The sequence below is a fragment of the Neofelis nebulosa genome, chromosome 5, assembly GCF_028018385.1.
Source record: "Neofelis nebulosa isolate mNeoNeb1 chromosome 5, mNeoNeb1.pri, whole genome shotgun sequence".
Taxonomy (NCBI): Eukaryota; Metazoa; Chordata; class Mammalia; order Carnivora; family Felidae; genus Neofelis; species Neofelis nebulosa.
This window is the reverse complement of record NC_080786.1, coordinates 83,615,941-83,632,603: the sequence shown is the minus strand read 5'-3', so window position 1 is coordinate 83,632,603 and position 16,663 is coordinate 83,615,941. Positions and strand designations below refer to the sequence as shown.

General features: G+C 42.2%; 1 protein-coding gene across 2 annotated transcripts in view; it reads left to right on the top strand.

Annotated features, from left to right (window-relative positions):
* MB21D2 (Mab-21 domain containing 2) overlaps positions 1-16,112 on the top strand; it is a 121,376-nt gene extending 105,264 nt beyond the window's left edge. For both annotated transcript variants that reach the window (XM_058730853.1, XM_058730854.1), the window contains exon 2: positions 13,252-16,112. In XM_058730853.1, the coding sequence (XP_058586836.1) occupies positions 13,252-14,516 (1,265 nt within the window). In that variant the 3' untranslated portion in view covers positions 14,517-16,112. The remainder of the gene's footprint in view (positions 1-13,251) is intronic.
* Positions 16,113-16,663: the final 551 nt, after the last annotated feature.

Below are 16,663 nucleotides of genomic sequence, written 5' to 3'. Positions count from 1 at the left end.
ATTCATCCTGGAAGATGCTCATAAACTCTTATCTTTAGGCTATACCATCTATTTATTCATTCAACTGAAATCTGTTGAACTTTTGTCGTGTTAGGTTAGGGGATACACATATCATCAGACAAAGGGACACTTGACAGGTCAACAAATAACTGATAATTGGCCTAAGCACTACGCTAAAGAAAGTATGGGCAAAGGTCACCTAATGGAGAGATTAAATACATCATTCACAATTTTTTCCATATATTTTAGAGGAACAGAGGCAGAATAATCCCAGGTGGAAGCTGAAAGAAAAATGTGATTTTGGCTTTTGAATTTGGTTTGACCTTTTACATATTAATAAGGCGGGTGCACTTGAACAAGCTCCATTCTGAAGGTTGGTTTCTGCAGTAAACTGGGAGGCTGGCTTTTTCTCCTCAAACCTACTCCCTATTGTTTTCTTTGTAATTTGAGGAAGAAATCCCAATTTCAAAGTAATATATAAGTTTTCATCTCTCCAAAGTTTTCTAGAATTGGAAGAGGTTTTAGAATGTCCTTTGGAAAATGAGAATTGGAATATCAGCAAAGCAATAAATTAATAGGCAAGGTGCTAACTGTAAATGAACCAGAAAACAAGCTTGCTGAGCGAAGAAAGATGATGAACTCTTTCTAGGAGTTATGCTCAGATGTAGTTTTATAAGCCACGTATACTAGATCTATACCTTGATCGTGGGAAAGAACAAGTAATTCATTATCATTGGATTGTGCTTCTGGTCTCATGGCCATTTATAAATCTGACATGTTATAATTTTATCCAGAATTATTAGAGATGTGCCTGTGTAGTATTGCTACATACACACACACACACGTGTGTGTGTGTGTGTGTATGTGTGTGCGTGCATATGCCCATGCACATGCAGTCCCCAAAACAAGAACTACCTTGGTGTGGTACTAAGAAGCAGGAGTAAGGGAGTAGAGCAATTGAAGCAGAGAAGAGAGAAAAGCTAATGAAGTGTTATTGAGCTAATGAGCACATTAATCTTGTGAGACCCTCTCAGAAGTTGTATAGAACCCATTTCAGAATTGTCCTAGTAGGATCTGGGGAAGCTGGGGCATTGGTTCACCGATTCCTGCTCCCATTGGTTGAGGATTGCCACCAGTGGTGTCCATTGTTGTGCATTGCGCCCCCTGTACTTCCTGGTAGTGCCAGAGCAGAGACGGCCCCCAGACAAAGGAGCAGACTCATTGGCATTGAGAAGGGAGACTGCCGGCTTGCAGGACACTGCCTACCTCAGCTGCAAGAACATGGCAGGGCATCAACATCATCTCCTACACACATACACGTGAGTGTACACACACACACACACACACACACACACACACACACACACACACCACCTACTTGTATATTCATACATATTAGAAAAAAATAAAATAAGTCAATAACAATAATAAGGATTCATTATACTATTATCCCTACTCTTGTTTATGTTTGAAATTTTCCAGAGTAAACTAATTTTAAAACAAGCTCATTGCTAGCCAATGATGATTTTAAAATCCTCTAGAGGAGCCGTCTTTATACACTGGGATCATTTTGAGGTAATGTAGCAACTCTAAGTGTGTAGTGTAGACTACAGCTATAAAGTCCAGTTTTAATCAATAGTCTCATACTTTCTTAGGCTGCTGGGTCACAGGAAGGATAGCTCTTCCCATAGGCTCATGGATACCAGTTGGTTTCTTGGTTTTGTTTTTGTTTGGGCAGGGGGTTGGGGGTGGGGTGGGGGAGTCTGTATTTAGGGAAGACACAGGATTCTTCATGTTTCTTTCCCCATGGTTTTCAGTGTGTCTGAGCTTAGGTTTTCAGTGAAGAAATGTTGCCACAGTAGATACTGTGTCCACAGAGGAAAGATTTTGCTGCTTCAGAACTCAGAACTGAGCTTATGGCTCTGTGGTTACGATTTCCTTTGGTAATGACATTCTCAGCCACCCTCAGTCTGTCTCCCCACCTTAGTAGTAGAAATTTAGGGGATTTGACTTTAAAATTAAGGCTTCGCTCTTAGACTGAACTACGTAAATTAGACTATGCGTCTAAATAGATGGGAACGTTCTCAAGAGTGTGTCGTGGGGTCCTAAAAGAATGCCAAGGGTGTTGTTGTGATTAAGACAACTTGTGGAATGCTCTCTGAAAATTGTCTGAGAATTAAGTATCCAACACATACACGTGCCTGCATACAGAGCTATGTGTCACAACTATTTTACTCATATTCTTCATTCCTTAGGGATGCCTAAAATCAGCTGCTCATCTGTTTTAGAAATCATTTCATTCCAAAATAGAATTTGTTTTATTTTTAGATGGGGAAATAAGCTTCCACTATTTCCTAGAATGTTGTATATGGCAATTTCAAAGGCTTGAAGATATGAAGTTGTTTATTCTCTTGAAGAAACTTTTTAATGCTGGAAAGCAGCATGGGATAGTGTGAAATCAATCTGAATTTGGATCTCGGCTCAGCTGTTGTGACTAGGAACAATTTACTTGACTGATATTCATTGGGATTTCCTCACCTATAAAATGAGGGCAGTCTTAAGTTCTTGAAAATGCCAAGAGCTTTGGATAAGGTAACAGTAAAACATTCCGCCAATAAACGTGCCCTTCTCAGCCTTTGGCATGAGATGTGTGTACCTTGAAAGTGTGCTGTGGAAAGTCAGCCCTACTTTTGCTCTTATGTGTGTTACTGCTAGTACTATGCTCTCTCTCTCTCCTTTTAAAACTGGCAGAGTTACAGATGTGACCGCAGCTGGGCTGCAGATTAAAGATGAAGATGGGTAAACCTGATGAGAGAGCAGCATCCAGCATTTGAGTCTGGTGTACCCTTGGGTTTCTTACTGCTACTGTTTCTGGGCCCCCCATGGGATGGCCAGAGGTGGCTTTAGGAGTCTATGGTGTAGTTGTCTGTCTTCAGTAGTAGGTTTTTGTCATGAGCGGCCACCTCGGGAGACATCTAGACTCAGACTCCATCGCATATTTGTCTTTTTAGTCTGCCGCAGCACCCCCAAAGATTACGATTGATCATCTCTTGGGACAGGAAATGCCCTCTCTAGACTGGCAGCATTGTTAGAAAATTCTACCTGACACAAGACAGGTCTTTCACTGACAGATCAGGCAGAATATTTCTCTCTATGCCTTCTACTTACTGGAATCCTATAGGTAAAGCCCATTTCTTTACCAGGTGACTCATCAAATATTTAAAGGTGGATCTCATGGCCTTCTTGAATTTTCTATTCTCCAGGCTGAATGATACACACTCCACTTCCTCTTCTGTGTTTTCACTTGGACCTTTATTCATTTCCTTCAGTATTATTATCTCAGCTTATAATTACATGTTCATTAGTGTTTGATTATTTGATTAGTGTGAGAGCTGTTCATGCTCCTTTTCAAATATTTCTGTCTCTCTACCTTCCCAGCTTGGAGGTAGAATTGTACTTTCTTCCCGGGGGTTGGGTGAGACCATGTGACTGGTTTGGTTTTGGCCAGTGATTTATGAATGAGAATGACATCTGTCACTTCCAGGCCAGAGCATTTAACTGCTGAAGAGATCCTCCAGGGCTTTCTTTAACTGCAGTGAGTAACTGTGAAGTTCTAAATGAGGGTTGCTCTAGCTGCCTGGGTCCTGGTTTAAGACAAGAAGAGCCTCCAGCCAACCCCTCATGGTCATACAGCCTGAATGAAAACAAGACTTTGTTGTTTTAAGTTACTGAGACTTTAGCTTTGTTACTCAGCATAACTGCATCTGTCCTGACTGATACAATGACTGATACAATTATATGTGGCTTTCTCACTAAATGATAAGCGTTATGTACCGGGGCTGTGTGTTTCTCTTCACCTTTGTATCTTCGGCACCTAGCACAGTACTGGCTGAGAGGAGCCACTAATACTATGTGTTGCATGCATGAACAAATTAAACCTGAGTTTTGAATTCCGTCCATTTCTGCAAGTTCCTGAATGTAGCTTACTGTATTATTTCTCTTCTAAAATGTAGACAACCCCATTCCCCAATCAAACCCAGCTTTCCAGTTTCAGAGAAGATAAGTGGTTGCACAGACATCCCCAAATGCCTTTCAGTGCAAACCACACTTATCTGAGTCTCAGGCAGAGGTTAATGGGGTACAGCTGACTTAGTTCTAAATGCCTCCATCACAAACTTCTCGCTTCTTCTGAAGATCCAGAGAAAGGTGGTCTGGTCATCACTGATATATGTTGGTGTCCTCAGGTAGCCATTTAATACTATATTGGCAGTATTCTTGCTTTCCACTTGCTGTTGTTTTTTTCATCTTTCAAGAATGAGCCTTCTAAAGTGAACATGCCTTGTAAAACTGACAATATGTAGCTTTCATGGCCTGTTGTGGCTATGGGAAGCTTCTAGGTGGAGCTAATAAGATGCCCCTTTGAATCTTGCCAAGAAGTTCTAATTGGCAAAAGCCATGACTTTTTAAACTGTCCTAAGAACTAAAAAGAAAAAAGAAGAAAGGGCAAGACTTATGAGATGAGGAAAATATATTGATAATGTGTACTGTATGCATGTTCTCAGATCTCTGTCTTTATTGGCTGCCGAGTAGGTACCAGGCCACATGCTAGGTTATTTGGTGTGCCTGTTCTCGTTTTATCCCTGTGACCACCAACTAAATTTTAGTTGTCATTCCCTAACTTCATTCCCCAACAGATGCCCAGAGTGGTTAATTATGTTGTTCATGGGTGAATCAGACTTGATTTCAGGCCTAACTCATGCTCATTGTGTTCAGAATAGCATAGTAGACTGTGACAAAGAAACTGATTTTAAAATTAGGCTTTTTTTTCCATTATGACTTTTGCCTTTTTTTTTTTAAGTAGGCTTTATGCCTAGCACAGAGCCCAACGTGGGGCTTGAACTCATGACCCTGAGATCAAGACCTGAGCTGAGATCAAGAATCGGATGCTTAACTGGCTGAGCCACCCAGAGCCCCTTTCACTCTGACTTTTGAATTATTAGTCAATGATCTTACAGATATATGCTGGCAGTATTTTGTATTATGTTGTGTAGCAAATCCCATGATCCTTGGGATGTGTTACTGGGGTACTGACATTGACTGACACAATGGTACACTCAACAAGCAGTTGCCTTCTGATCCCAGGATCTGTGTTAGCCACTGTAGTAATAAAACCTGACTGCAGGAGCTTATGGACGATCGGCTGTGACAATTTGCTGAGCTTCTTTGCCAATTACTGTGTCAAATGCTTTATATTGTTATCTTATTTAGGGGGAAAAATAAGCCGTGAGTACAGCCCACTATTCAATAGGCATAGAAAGTGCTAATGTAAGAACTCAGACCAAGGCCCTCCATAGGGGTGTGCAGGTATTTATAATGCAGAGCATTTGTTCAGAAGGAACAAGGAAGGGCTGGAATCCAGTCTGCCCTCTGCTTGCCAAGCTGGGTGCCATCCCACACGATGGCCTTCAGCAGAGGAGGCACCCGTGGGCCAGCAGCAGTCTGAGCACAGCTAAGGGAGAGAATACTCTATCCATCTCCCTTCACCTAATATGTTTTATATGCCTTGCATATGCTAGAGGCCTTAGACAGGCTTAGTTAAATCTTCAGAACAACTCTACAAAATAGGTGGTGTTTGCTATTCCAGTTTTACAGGTAGTGGAGAAAGGGAAGAACATATGGGGAAAATTAATGAAATATCTACTATGTGCTTAGACATTTCATATTGACCCTGTAAGTGTGGTTATGTGGTTGGTTGGTTTTTTTTAAATAGATGAGGAATTGGAAACATAAAGAGGTTAAATAACTTGTCTGAGTTATTTAAGTAGTAAATGACAAACCCACAGTTAAACCCAAGGCTATCCTAGTCCAGTGCTCTTGCATACATATTTGTATCAAAACAAGGGAAGATCAGGGGAGACTCCTTTGAAGAGGCATCTTTTGAATCAGTCCTATTACCATATATAGTTAGTTTTTACCATACATGGGTTAATCAGTTTTTTAAAAGATTTAAATAAGATTACATGCACTTGTCTCAGAAATTATGCCAAGTAAAACAGACTCTTTGCATTATGGAATATATTGTTACAACCATTAATATTAATGACCACTCAGCAGATTATTGAAAACCTGGGAGGTTCCAATCGTGTCTTACTTCTCTATTTCCTGTGTCTTACAGTCTATTTATTTTGGAATAGTAATAACTCCTTGCAAGATATCTTCCTTATGATAAATTCTATTTATGATTAGATCTGTGATAGGTATCTTATATTAGATCTATCTATGGTAAGATTCTATTCTTCCTCATGATAAATGTGGATGCTCAGACATGTTCTGCTGCTTGCCCAAGGCCACACTACAGCTTTGACCAATGAAAGCTCAAAGTTGACACTTTACCTTCAGACCCCCTGCTACTTTCCTTTCAAGCATTCTGCATTTATGTCAAGTTCAGTTATTGTCATAAGGAAAACAGTATATATATGCTATTCTGACCTTTGCAACAACTGTGGAAATAAGACAATGCTGTTAATCTGTCACCTGGGCTGTGTGATCTTGAATGAGTTATTTCTCCTTTCTGAACCTCCTCTGTAAGGTGAGAGACTCCAAAGATATGATTTCTTGCCACGAATGAAGAAAATCTTCCCCAAACTGGTATCATTAAAACTCCTGCAGATTGGTGCCTTTCTTGGAATAAGGTGGCCAGCCTATTTCTCAGAATGTTTCTCAGAATGTCAAGTAAGCCTGACAAAAACATTTATTTCTTTGAAGTGTAAATCAATTTTTTATAGGAAGGTTTTATTATGTATTAACAACCAATAGACGGTTCCCCAAGGAGATGTATCAGAATCACAGAAGCATTTTGTCAACATCGTTATATTCTGTACCTTTCCTACTATTAACTGTCACTGGCTGTCATGAGGCACTGTTACTGGTGTGTCACATGAGTTTGGGTAGAAAAGATAACACTTTTTTAGAAATGAATATTATTGAGATGCTCAGGTCTTTTTTTAATTTACGTAGAAATCTTTTGTATACATAGTCAAAGATACAGAGAGAGACAAAGCTGATCTAATTCTGTAGCTTTAATAATAAGACATAATTGGGGCACCTGGATGGCTCGGTCGGTTGAGCATCTGATTCTTGATTTCGGCTCAGGTCATGATCTCACAGTTTGTGAGATCAAGCCCTGCTTCAGGCTCTGTGCTGACAGCACAGGGAGTATGCTTGGGATTTTCTCTCCCTCTCTCTGCCCCTCCCCCATTCTCACTGTCGCTCTCACTGTCAAGATAAATAAATAAACTTCAAAAAATTATTATAAAAATAAGACATAAACATTTGACCTCTTTGACATATCTTTCTCCCTTCAACATGGGTAACAGATTTGTTTTGTTTTTTATGGAATCTGCACAAATACCTTATCTACTTAGCATTTATTAAATTACCTCCTTGAGCCCCACCCCCCCATATCTACTGAAGTGACACTGTGAAGCTGGAAACCATACCCAGTTCCTGTGTTCTGGTGTTAACAATCTGGCAGCGTATGCTTGAGCGATGATGGCTTGGAGTATGAAGTCACTGGAGTGTGATCAAGTTTCATTCACGAGAATATGAGGGAGCCAGGGACAGAGTCCCATTTTTCACTTGACATTCTATGGAGGATCAGCAAAGGACTAAGTGGATGACATGGAAGTCATTCCTTAAACTTGAGGCCCCAGTGTAACAGAACCCAAGTCCATCTGTCTAGTGCATAGCAAAACCAATCACTGAGACACTGAGTGTGCAGCAAGGAAAGGGTTTCTTCAAGAGACAGCCAAAGAGGTGGAGGCGGGGCAAGCCTTAAATCTACCTACCCAAGGGAGAGGGTCCAGGATTGCTAAAGGCAAGTGGAAAAGGGTCCAGATAAAGGGGAGAGAAGCTACTGAGGAGTGTTATTTTCCTTTCCTTGTTCTCAAAGAGGAGGCCAGGGGTCCTGACTGGTTTGGATGGCCTTTTGATGAAATCTTGAGTCTCTGCAAAACAACTGAATTAACATTTGGTTATCACTGGGTGTCAGGCAAGAATATTATGCCATAGAAACAGGGTAGCAGACAGCATGCCTGAGAACTAGTAGATTTGGGTAAAAGAGTTGCAGCCTGGCTTAGCTGCCCTGTTAACTCTTTAGTTACCAGTTACACCATTAATTAAGGTCTTCTTAAGTAGAAACTAAGGAATAAAGCAAAATCAAGGAATCAATTTCAGGAAGGGAGGCTGGGTGGCAGTTTTGCTTTCTGTTTTTAAGAGCAAACATGTGCTGATGCTTCCGTGAAAAAGAGGAGACCGACCCAAGGGAATACGCTCTCTCTCTCCTGCTGACACGCTCAGCGTTCTGTGTGTATCTTCGTTTTATTCTCACTCTTGGGTTTGGATAATTCACTAATAGCTAAACAGCCAGTCACTTGATCTCACCCTCCTGTAATTACACAGAAATCCTTGGATCAATTCAAAGAAGCACTTGTCAGAACTGGTGTCCATGGCCAAAGTGTAGGGTTGATTTTTTTTTCTCCTCTGCCTTTTTCCCTCCAGCCCCTGGCTGTATCTACCATGATAGCTGATGTCAGCTCATTTTCATTTCAACTTGGCCTAGGAAAGTTTTCAAGGAGGGCATCTGAGTTTGTAGAATGTTGGGGCAGGCTCCAGTCTGTGTTACCAAATCAGTGGTAACACTGCATACTAATTGGCTCAGGCAGGTAAATGTAAATGTAAGTGCCACAGGGGATTAGCTTCTGGAACAACTGGCCTTGGGGACTGTATTTCTAACTTTTAGGAGCTTAGCAAATGAGCCTCAGCAATATTTTCTCTGCTGCTAAAGTTCTCTCTGCCCTTTAAAGGAGTTAAGTCCAAAATTAACCTAACTCCCGAACACAGAATTTAGACAAATAGTTTTATGTCTCCTGAAAGGAGGGGCAGCATTTTAACTGGTGCATAAGCCACACTGGGGAGGAAAGACCATTTTATTACTGGCAGGAATGTTTTAGTGTATATGCTAACAATTGGCAACATATTAAAACTTCTTTAATCCAGTAGAGGGCAGAAGTGAATTTTAGCTTTTTCTTTCTTTCTTTTTTAAGTTTTATTTATTTATTTTGAGAGAGACGGGGACAGTGTAAGTGGGGAAGGGGCAGAGAAAGAAAGGGAGAAAGAGAACCCCAAGCAGGCTCCATGCTGCCTGCACGGAGCCCAATGTGGTGCTTGAACTCATGAAACCATGAGATCGTGACCTGAGCCAAAATCAAGAGTCGGACACTTAACCTATTGAGCCACCCAGGTGCCCCAATTTAGCTTTTTCTTACCTGGCACATTTGTAAACAAATTATACTCAGCCTGTTAATGCACAACTTATTCTGGTTGTCTGGTTGGTAGTATGCTCAAAGCCAGCTTCCTCCTGTTTAGGACAGAAAACAATGTATAGAGTTTTGAGTCATTTATGCCTAAGAGGGAACAGTGATGTGGTATCCAAATTATAATACCACTTCTAGTTTGTTCAGCTCTTATTTATTAATTATAATATTTCAACATATCTCTTACATGCATTTATGGCACTCCACATGCTACAATTTAAAAATATTTGAAATAATGACAAATTATTTCATTATCAAATATTCCTCTTTGAAAGCAACTGCCTACCTGTGAGCCCATAAAATAGTGAAAATGATTCTCCCAACCTGTTCTAGATTCTGAGAAGCAAATCTTACCTGTTTATCCTGTAGCTAAAACTTGAGGTGGTGACATTTGTTACATTATAAAGATGAGGTTAATACTGAAACATGGTAGCCATTGAGAAATGAATCTTTCTTTGTCTTGGTGTTAATGGTAACTTTTAATCCTTGGTTGCTAAATTTGGTTTTTGAAAACCGCTTTTAAAAGGAACATAGGGGCACCTGTGTGTCTCAGTCAGTTAAGCCTCTGAGTCTTGATTTCTATTTCTGCTCAGGTCATGATCTCACGGTTGGTGAGCAGACTCTGTGCTGACATCGCAGAGCCTGCTTGGAATTCTCTCTCTCTCTCTATCCCTCTCTCTATCCCTCTCCCCTCTCCCCTCTCCCCTCCCTCTCCCCCTCCCCCTCCCCCTCCCTCTCCCTTTCTCTGTATCTCTCTCTCTCTCTCTCTCTCTCTCTCTCTCTCTCTCTCTCTCTGTCTCCCCTCCCTCTCCCTCTCCCTCTCCCTCTCCCTCTCCCTCTCCCTCTCCCTCTCCCTCTCCCTCTCCCTTTCTCTGTATCTCTCTCTCTCTCTCTCCCTCTCCCCTCCCTCTCCCTCTCCCTCCCTCCCTCCCTCTCCCTCTCCCTGTCTCCCTCCCTCCCTGTCTCCCTCTCTCCCTCTCCCTCTCCCTCTCCCTCTCCCTTTCTCTGTATCTCTCTCTCTCTCTCTCTGCCCACCCCACTCGCCTGCGCATGTGCACACCCACACTCTCTCAAAATAAATAAATAAACATTAAAAAAATAAAAGGAAAAGGAAGATAAATTTTCCATGCTGACATTGTAGCAAAGGCTGCTTTTGCTTGGTTGGTATGTAATGCCTTACATTGGGTTACTTAGGAACCAGTCCCTGGAATGGAGTTAGGATATTTATTAAGAAACACCCCTGGGATCAGCCACCATAGAAGGGAGGGACCCTAAGGAGGATCAGGCAGAGGGAGAAGTCAGGTGTCTTTGAAGACCACAGTGTCTGCCTTAGCTGACCCCCCACCTCCACCCCCGGGAACTCTGGATTTGAATGGTTTTTCAGAGTATCCTGAACCGGGGCATTCCCAGATTGATATGTATCCCCATCCTCACCCCAAGTCCAGGACATGACTTTGGTTGAGCTGGCTCTTGGCAGCCAGTCCTTAAGGGACAGCACTGACAGCAGGAGTGTGAGAAACAGCCCCCAGTCAGGTATACTGGATTCTTTCTGACCAATTATGGATTTTTTAAAACAAAAGTGGTAGCTTGCTATATTCCTATTTATATGTACGGAAATGGCACTAAATGAGAGTTTTTCATGGTTAATGTGGTTTGGAAAATAGGATCTTAAAGAACAGAAGAGAGCACATTTTTATTTCATTTGAGTATTAAATTCTGAAATAAAATGGTAGCATAAGCCTGTATACAAGGCTTATCTATTTGCATTTGGATTGTCTTATTAATAATAGGCCATGTTGATTCAAAGTAATTGCAGTGAATAATGGAACTGTAGTTTGTGATAGTTCTTTGCAATATTTGGAGAAAATTTGTTACGTATGTCACAGAGAGTGATGCTGGCAGGAAGGGCATGTTTGTATGTGGATGGGACAGTCATTTACATTTAGTCTTTATTTAAACAATTCATCCCATTAATGGGTTCAGTCCCTTTAATTCTATCTTTTTGTTCCTTTGTCATTTAGTCATACCTTCAGTTCCATTCCCACTGGGTACAGGGCCCAATGCCTGCCTACCACATAGTGGAGACATAGTCCTCTCTCTCAAAAAGCTCACGTTAGCATCCAAAAATCACGTTTTTTATATCACCACACAATTGTACTAGAAAAGCATACCATTTGGGAAGATATTAAGCTCATGATGCAAGACATGAGTTTTCTAAAATTTAGTGTGTGTGTTTTTTTGTTTTTTTTTTTTGAAAACCCTGGGTTTTTTTCATTGGTAATAAATATTTCAGTTGTTTTGTGTGTGTGTGTGAAGACAAGTTAACTTTGTTCATTTTTTAATGAAAATGTCTATCAGATACCCACGTCTGAATGCCCATAGTTTATCGTGGTTTTTTAAAGTAAAAATGGTCTTCCATGAACAAAGCAGCTGACTTAGCCCACAGCTCTAGCATGAACCCTCTTCTTGAGGACAGCTTTTGTATTTCAGTGTGAGGCAGAAGTGCATTCTGGTTGCTTCCCATTTTGTCACACAGCATTAGAGAGGCAGCCCCAGGTGGCCCCAGTTGGTTAAGCATCTGACTCTTGATTTCTGCTCAGGTCAGGATCCATGCTGTGTTGGGCTCTGTGCTGACAGTGTGGAACCCGCTTAGGATTCTCTCTCTCTCTCTCTCTCTCTCTCTCTCTCTCTCTCTCTCTCTCTCTCTCTGTCTCAGCCCCTGCCCCCTTCTTTCTCTCTCTCAAAACAAATAAGTAAACATTTAAAAAATTTAAAAAAGAAAGGTAGTTCAAGAGTTGGGATTTAATAAAGTTAACCCATTTCATTTTTCTTTTCCATTAGGGATTTTCTGGAGTGAAACTGAATTTTTTAAATAATTTTTAATTCATTTTTCATTAAAAAAAACTTTTTTTAATGTTTATTTTTGAGAGAGAGAGAGAGTGCAAGAGGGGGAGGGCAGAGAAAGAGAGAGGGAGACACAGAATCTGAAGCAGGTTCCAGGCTCTGAGCTGTCAGCACAGAGCCGGACGTGAGGCTCGAAGTCATGAACTGGGACATCATGACTTGAGCTGAAGTCGGACGCTCAAACGACTGAGCCACCCAGGCACCCTTGAATTTTTTTTTTTTTTAATGCTAGTACAGTAAAGAGTCCAATGACTGCCAGTGTGGTTTAGTGCCACTGTCTTCACGAATGCCTACCAGTTTGTCCCTCCACTTACTTCATACCATCAAGTGTCAGTTCAGGTGTCAACACGGTGAAAAAAGACAAATTATGTGTTAGTGTTATTGTGGAAAGAGCTGTGACCTCACCACCCCCTGAAAGTGTCCCGCATTCAGTCTCCACAGCCCACGCTGAGAATCACTGGCACAGAGGGATGTTTACTCAGGGCAAACCTAGGGGTGAGGAGGCTGTTTTGGCAAGAGACAAAAGAGCCTGGCTTTGTATGATGACAGCAGAGATGGGGAACAGGGAAGGAGTGAGAAATGTTGCAGAGGTTATATAGACAAAATTTGGCTGTAGAAGCCAATGAAGATTAAAGCTTACTGAGGTTTTCAGCCTGGATGATCTAGTGGATGGTGATGCTACTGACCATGGTGATGACAGGGGGAAGGAAGGCCCCTGTTTATGATTGAAAAAGTTACTGCTCTTGCTACAAGAGAAAAGTCTACTGTAATTCTCCCACTCAGCAAAGGATGTATTCTCGCATGTATGAGAAAGAAGAAAATACTGCTGTCTGGGTCCGTGTGGCAGCCTGAGATCTGAATTTGCACCGGAAGCGAATAGTGGGTGTTGGAAACTCAGAACGTTCTACATTGATGCCAAAGAGTCTGGTATCTGTGCTTCCTGTAATAGTGTTTTCTCTTTCTGCTTTTCTAGGAATGGTGCAAAAGCTGGACCAAAAACTTCCAGTGGCCAATGAGTACCTGTTGCTCTCCGGGGGAGTCCGGGAAGGCGTGGTGGACCTGGACTTAGATGAGCTGAATGTCTATGCCCGGGGGACAGACTATGACATGGACTTCACTCTTCTGGTGCCAGCCCTTAAGCTGCATGACCGTAATCAGCCTGTGACACTCGACATGCGCCACTCAGCCTTGTGCCACTCTTGGCTGAGCCTCCGGCTCTTTGACGAGGGGACAATCAGTAAGTGGAAAGACTGCTGCACCATCGTGGATCACATCAATGGTGCCACCAACTACTTCTTCTCCCCAACCAAAGTGGCCGACTGGTTCTATGACTCCATCAGCATTGTCCTCTCGGAGATCCAGAAGAAACCCCAGCGAGGGATGCCAAAGGTGGAAAAGGTAGAGAAGAACGGGACCATCATCTCCATCATTCTGGGAGTGGGGAGCAGTCGCATGTTGTATGATATCGTTCCTGTGGTATCTTTCAAGGGCTGGCCTGCAGTGGCCCAGAGCTGGCTCATGGAGAACCACTTTTGGGATGGGAAGATCACTGAGGAAGAGGTCATCAGTGGGTTTTACTTGGTGCCTGCTTGCTCATACAAGGGTAAGAAGGACAATGAATGGCGGCTGTCCTTTGCCAGGAGCGAGGTGCAGCTGAAGAAGTGCATCTCTAGTAGCCTCATGCAGGCCTACCAGGCCTGCAAAGCCATCATCATTAAACTCCTGTCCCGGCCCAAGGCTATCAGCCCCTATCACCTGCGGAGCATGATGCTCTGGGCCTGTGACAGACTTCCTGCCAACTACTTGGCCCAAGAAGACTATGCAGCCCACTTTTTGCTGGGCCTCATCGATGACCTACAACACTGTCTGGTCAACAAGATGTGCCCCAATTATTTCATCCCTCAGTGCAACATGCTGGAGCACCTGTCAGAGGAGACCGTCATGCTCCATGCGCGGAAGCTCTCCTCCGTCCGCTCGGACCCGGCGGAGCACTTGCGCACGGCCATCGAGCACGTCAAGGCGGCCAACCGGCTGACGCTGGAGCTCCAGAGGCGGGGCAGCACCACCAGCATCCCCTCCCCGCAGTCCGACGGAGGGGACCCCAACCAGCCTGATGACCGTTTGGCCAAAAAACTGCAACAGCTAGTGACTGAGAACCCGGGGAAATCCATCTCTGTCTTTATCAACCCTGATGATGTCACAAGGCCCCATTTCAGAATTGATGATAAATTTTTCTGAGCGTTTTGCTGCCTCCCCCTCCCCCACCCCTTTTTCTGGTTCTCAAACGCTCATCATGTGTAGTGTGGTTTGTGATGCTGACTTTCCGTTTTTTACATATCCAGCCTAGATTGGATCTGTTAAGAACACATTTTAAGTTTCCTGGTTCTGCAGGACGGTGCAGGCTCTGAAACAGTATATTACTATTTCATATTCTGCCTCTGATTTTGTTGTTTATTTTTTGTAGTTATTGTCACATTGGTTTTTGGTTTTGGTTTTTTTAAGGAGAACTTGAGCCATAGACGAAAATGCCCATGAATTCTCTTGCTTTTTTACCGTTTCATGCTTTGTGCAAATTTGTTAATGAGGATAGGGCAACAGATCTCTTTCTGACACTTCAGGATTCTGTTGTGGGTTTTTTTGTGGGTTTTTTTTGTCTTTTTATTTAATTTTTTTTTAATGAGCTTTCATCACTACAGATATTTGAGAATCATCTGCACCTGGAAACTACCTGGTATGTTAGCTGGGTTTATTCCCTTTGACCAGTGACGGGAGTAGTTTCCCCTTTTCACCAAACAATGTAGACTTTGAAAGTGATAATGCTACCAGTTGTGTTTTGAAGCAACTTCATTGAATGTAATTGTCCTCAGATCAGAACTTTGGATGGTTTGGAGGGTGTGTTTGACAACTTTCCAAACAGAATTAAGGTTTCCAAATGGTAGTTTTAGCGTGTGTAATTATTTGAAGCCTTATTTAAATCCTATTAAAGAACATACCATTATAATTGTTATTTGCACTAATGAAATCTTGGCCATTGTCAGAGTTCCAGTGTGTGTGTTTCAATAGACATTGACATCCACTGTTGAAATGCTGTCATTTTTTTTTTCATTTAACCCATTTCTCTCGATCAATAGAATGATTCTTTGCATTTGTTTCGTTCTCCTTTAATTGTGGGGTCCTGTTTTTCCCTCTTTGATATTCCTGGTTCCTGTCTTACGGAGAGAAGTTTGTAAAGCTTTACACCTGCTAAGTGACCATCCGAAGCTGGGGAAAATATATTTGATAGAGTAGGTGTCTTTGTATGTACTGCTTTTGGGGTTATAGAGGTAAGCTTTTATGTAAAGTCTCTTTGCTTCTACTGGGAGTTGTGGGGAAAACTGGCAGAAAGAATTTATAATCCCCGAATAGAAGACACCATGCCTGTTCAAAAGCAGGTTTTCTATAGAGCAGGAACGAGGACATATCTGTGGGTGGTAGCTTTGTGTGGAGGTGTCTTATCTTCATGAATGAAATCACTTGCCAGGTTTAGATACCACAAGTCACTGGCTCCCTGTTTTGGTATGGACTCATGGCAAACTGTGGTGTCTGAGAGGTCAGGGGCCCAGCTGATATCTCAAAGGATGACCATGATGTCTTCTATTGGAAAGGTCAAGCAACAATTTGGATTTGATCTTAAAGGTCCAGACTCACAAGTTGGATTTTAGCCAATTGAAATCAGGCATATGCAGTCTTGGGTTTTTGCATGGGAATTAATGTAATGCTTATAACTGAAAATGAAATCATTCAGCCATCTTAAGTCAAACACAAAATAATAAAAGAAACATATTGGCCTTGGAACGTTGTTGTTGCTATTGTTCGTTTGTAATCGGGGAACCATTTTCTTATTGGTAATACCAACGGTGATTTTCAGTAAACGTAGCCCTGGGTTTGCTATTGTCTTTCAGACCAGATGTCCATGTAGTGAACACCCAGTTTTCCTACTAGTATCTTTGTCCCTTTCCCCAGTTTTCCTACTAGTATCTACCTGCCCTCCACATAATCTATGTCCTTCTCAGAAATGAGCCCATCCCCAGCTCCAGACATGCATCCTGATTGGTATAAATCAATCGACATAACCATTTCCCTGGCCACAATTATTGTGGATTAGTCCTATGATGTAAGCTGTTCCATTCAGGGAGGGACACATTCAGGACTCTTGCTCAGAATGCTGGGGAAGAAGCAGGCCTCTGGATGTGCAGGAAGAAGCACTTGGCCTCTATCCTCTGACAACTATCATATAGTTACAACTGGAACCAACCTTAGGATGAAATGACATGGTGTAACACTATGGAGAGAGGAGAAAGAACATGAACCACCAGACGCAACCCCCACCCCCACCCCAAGTCTAA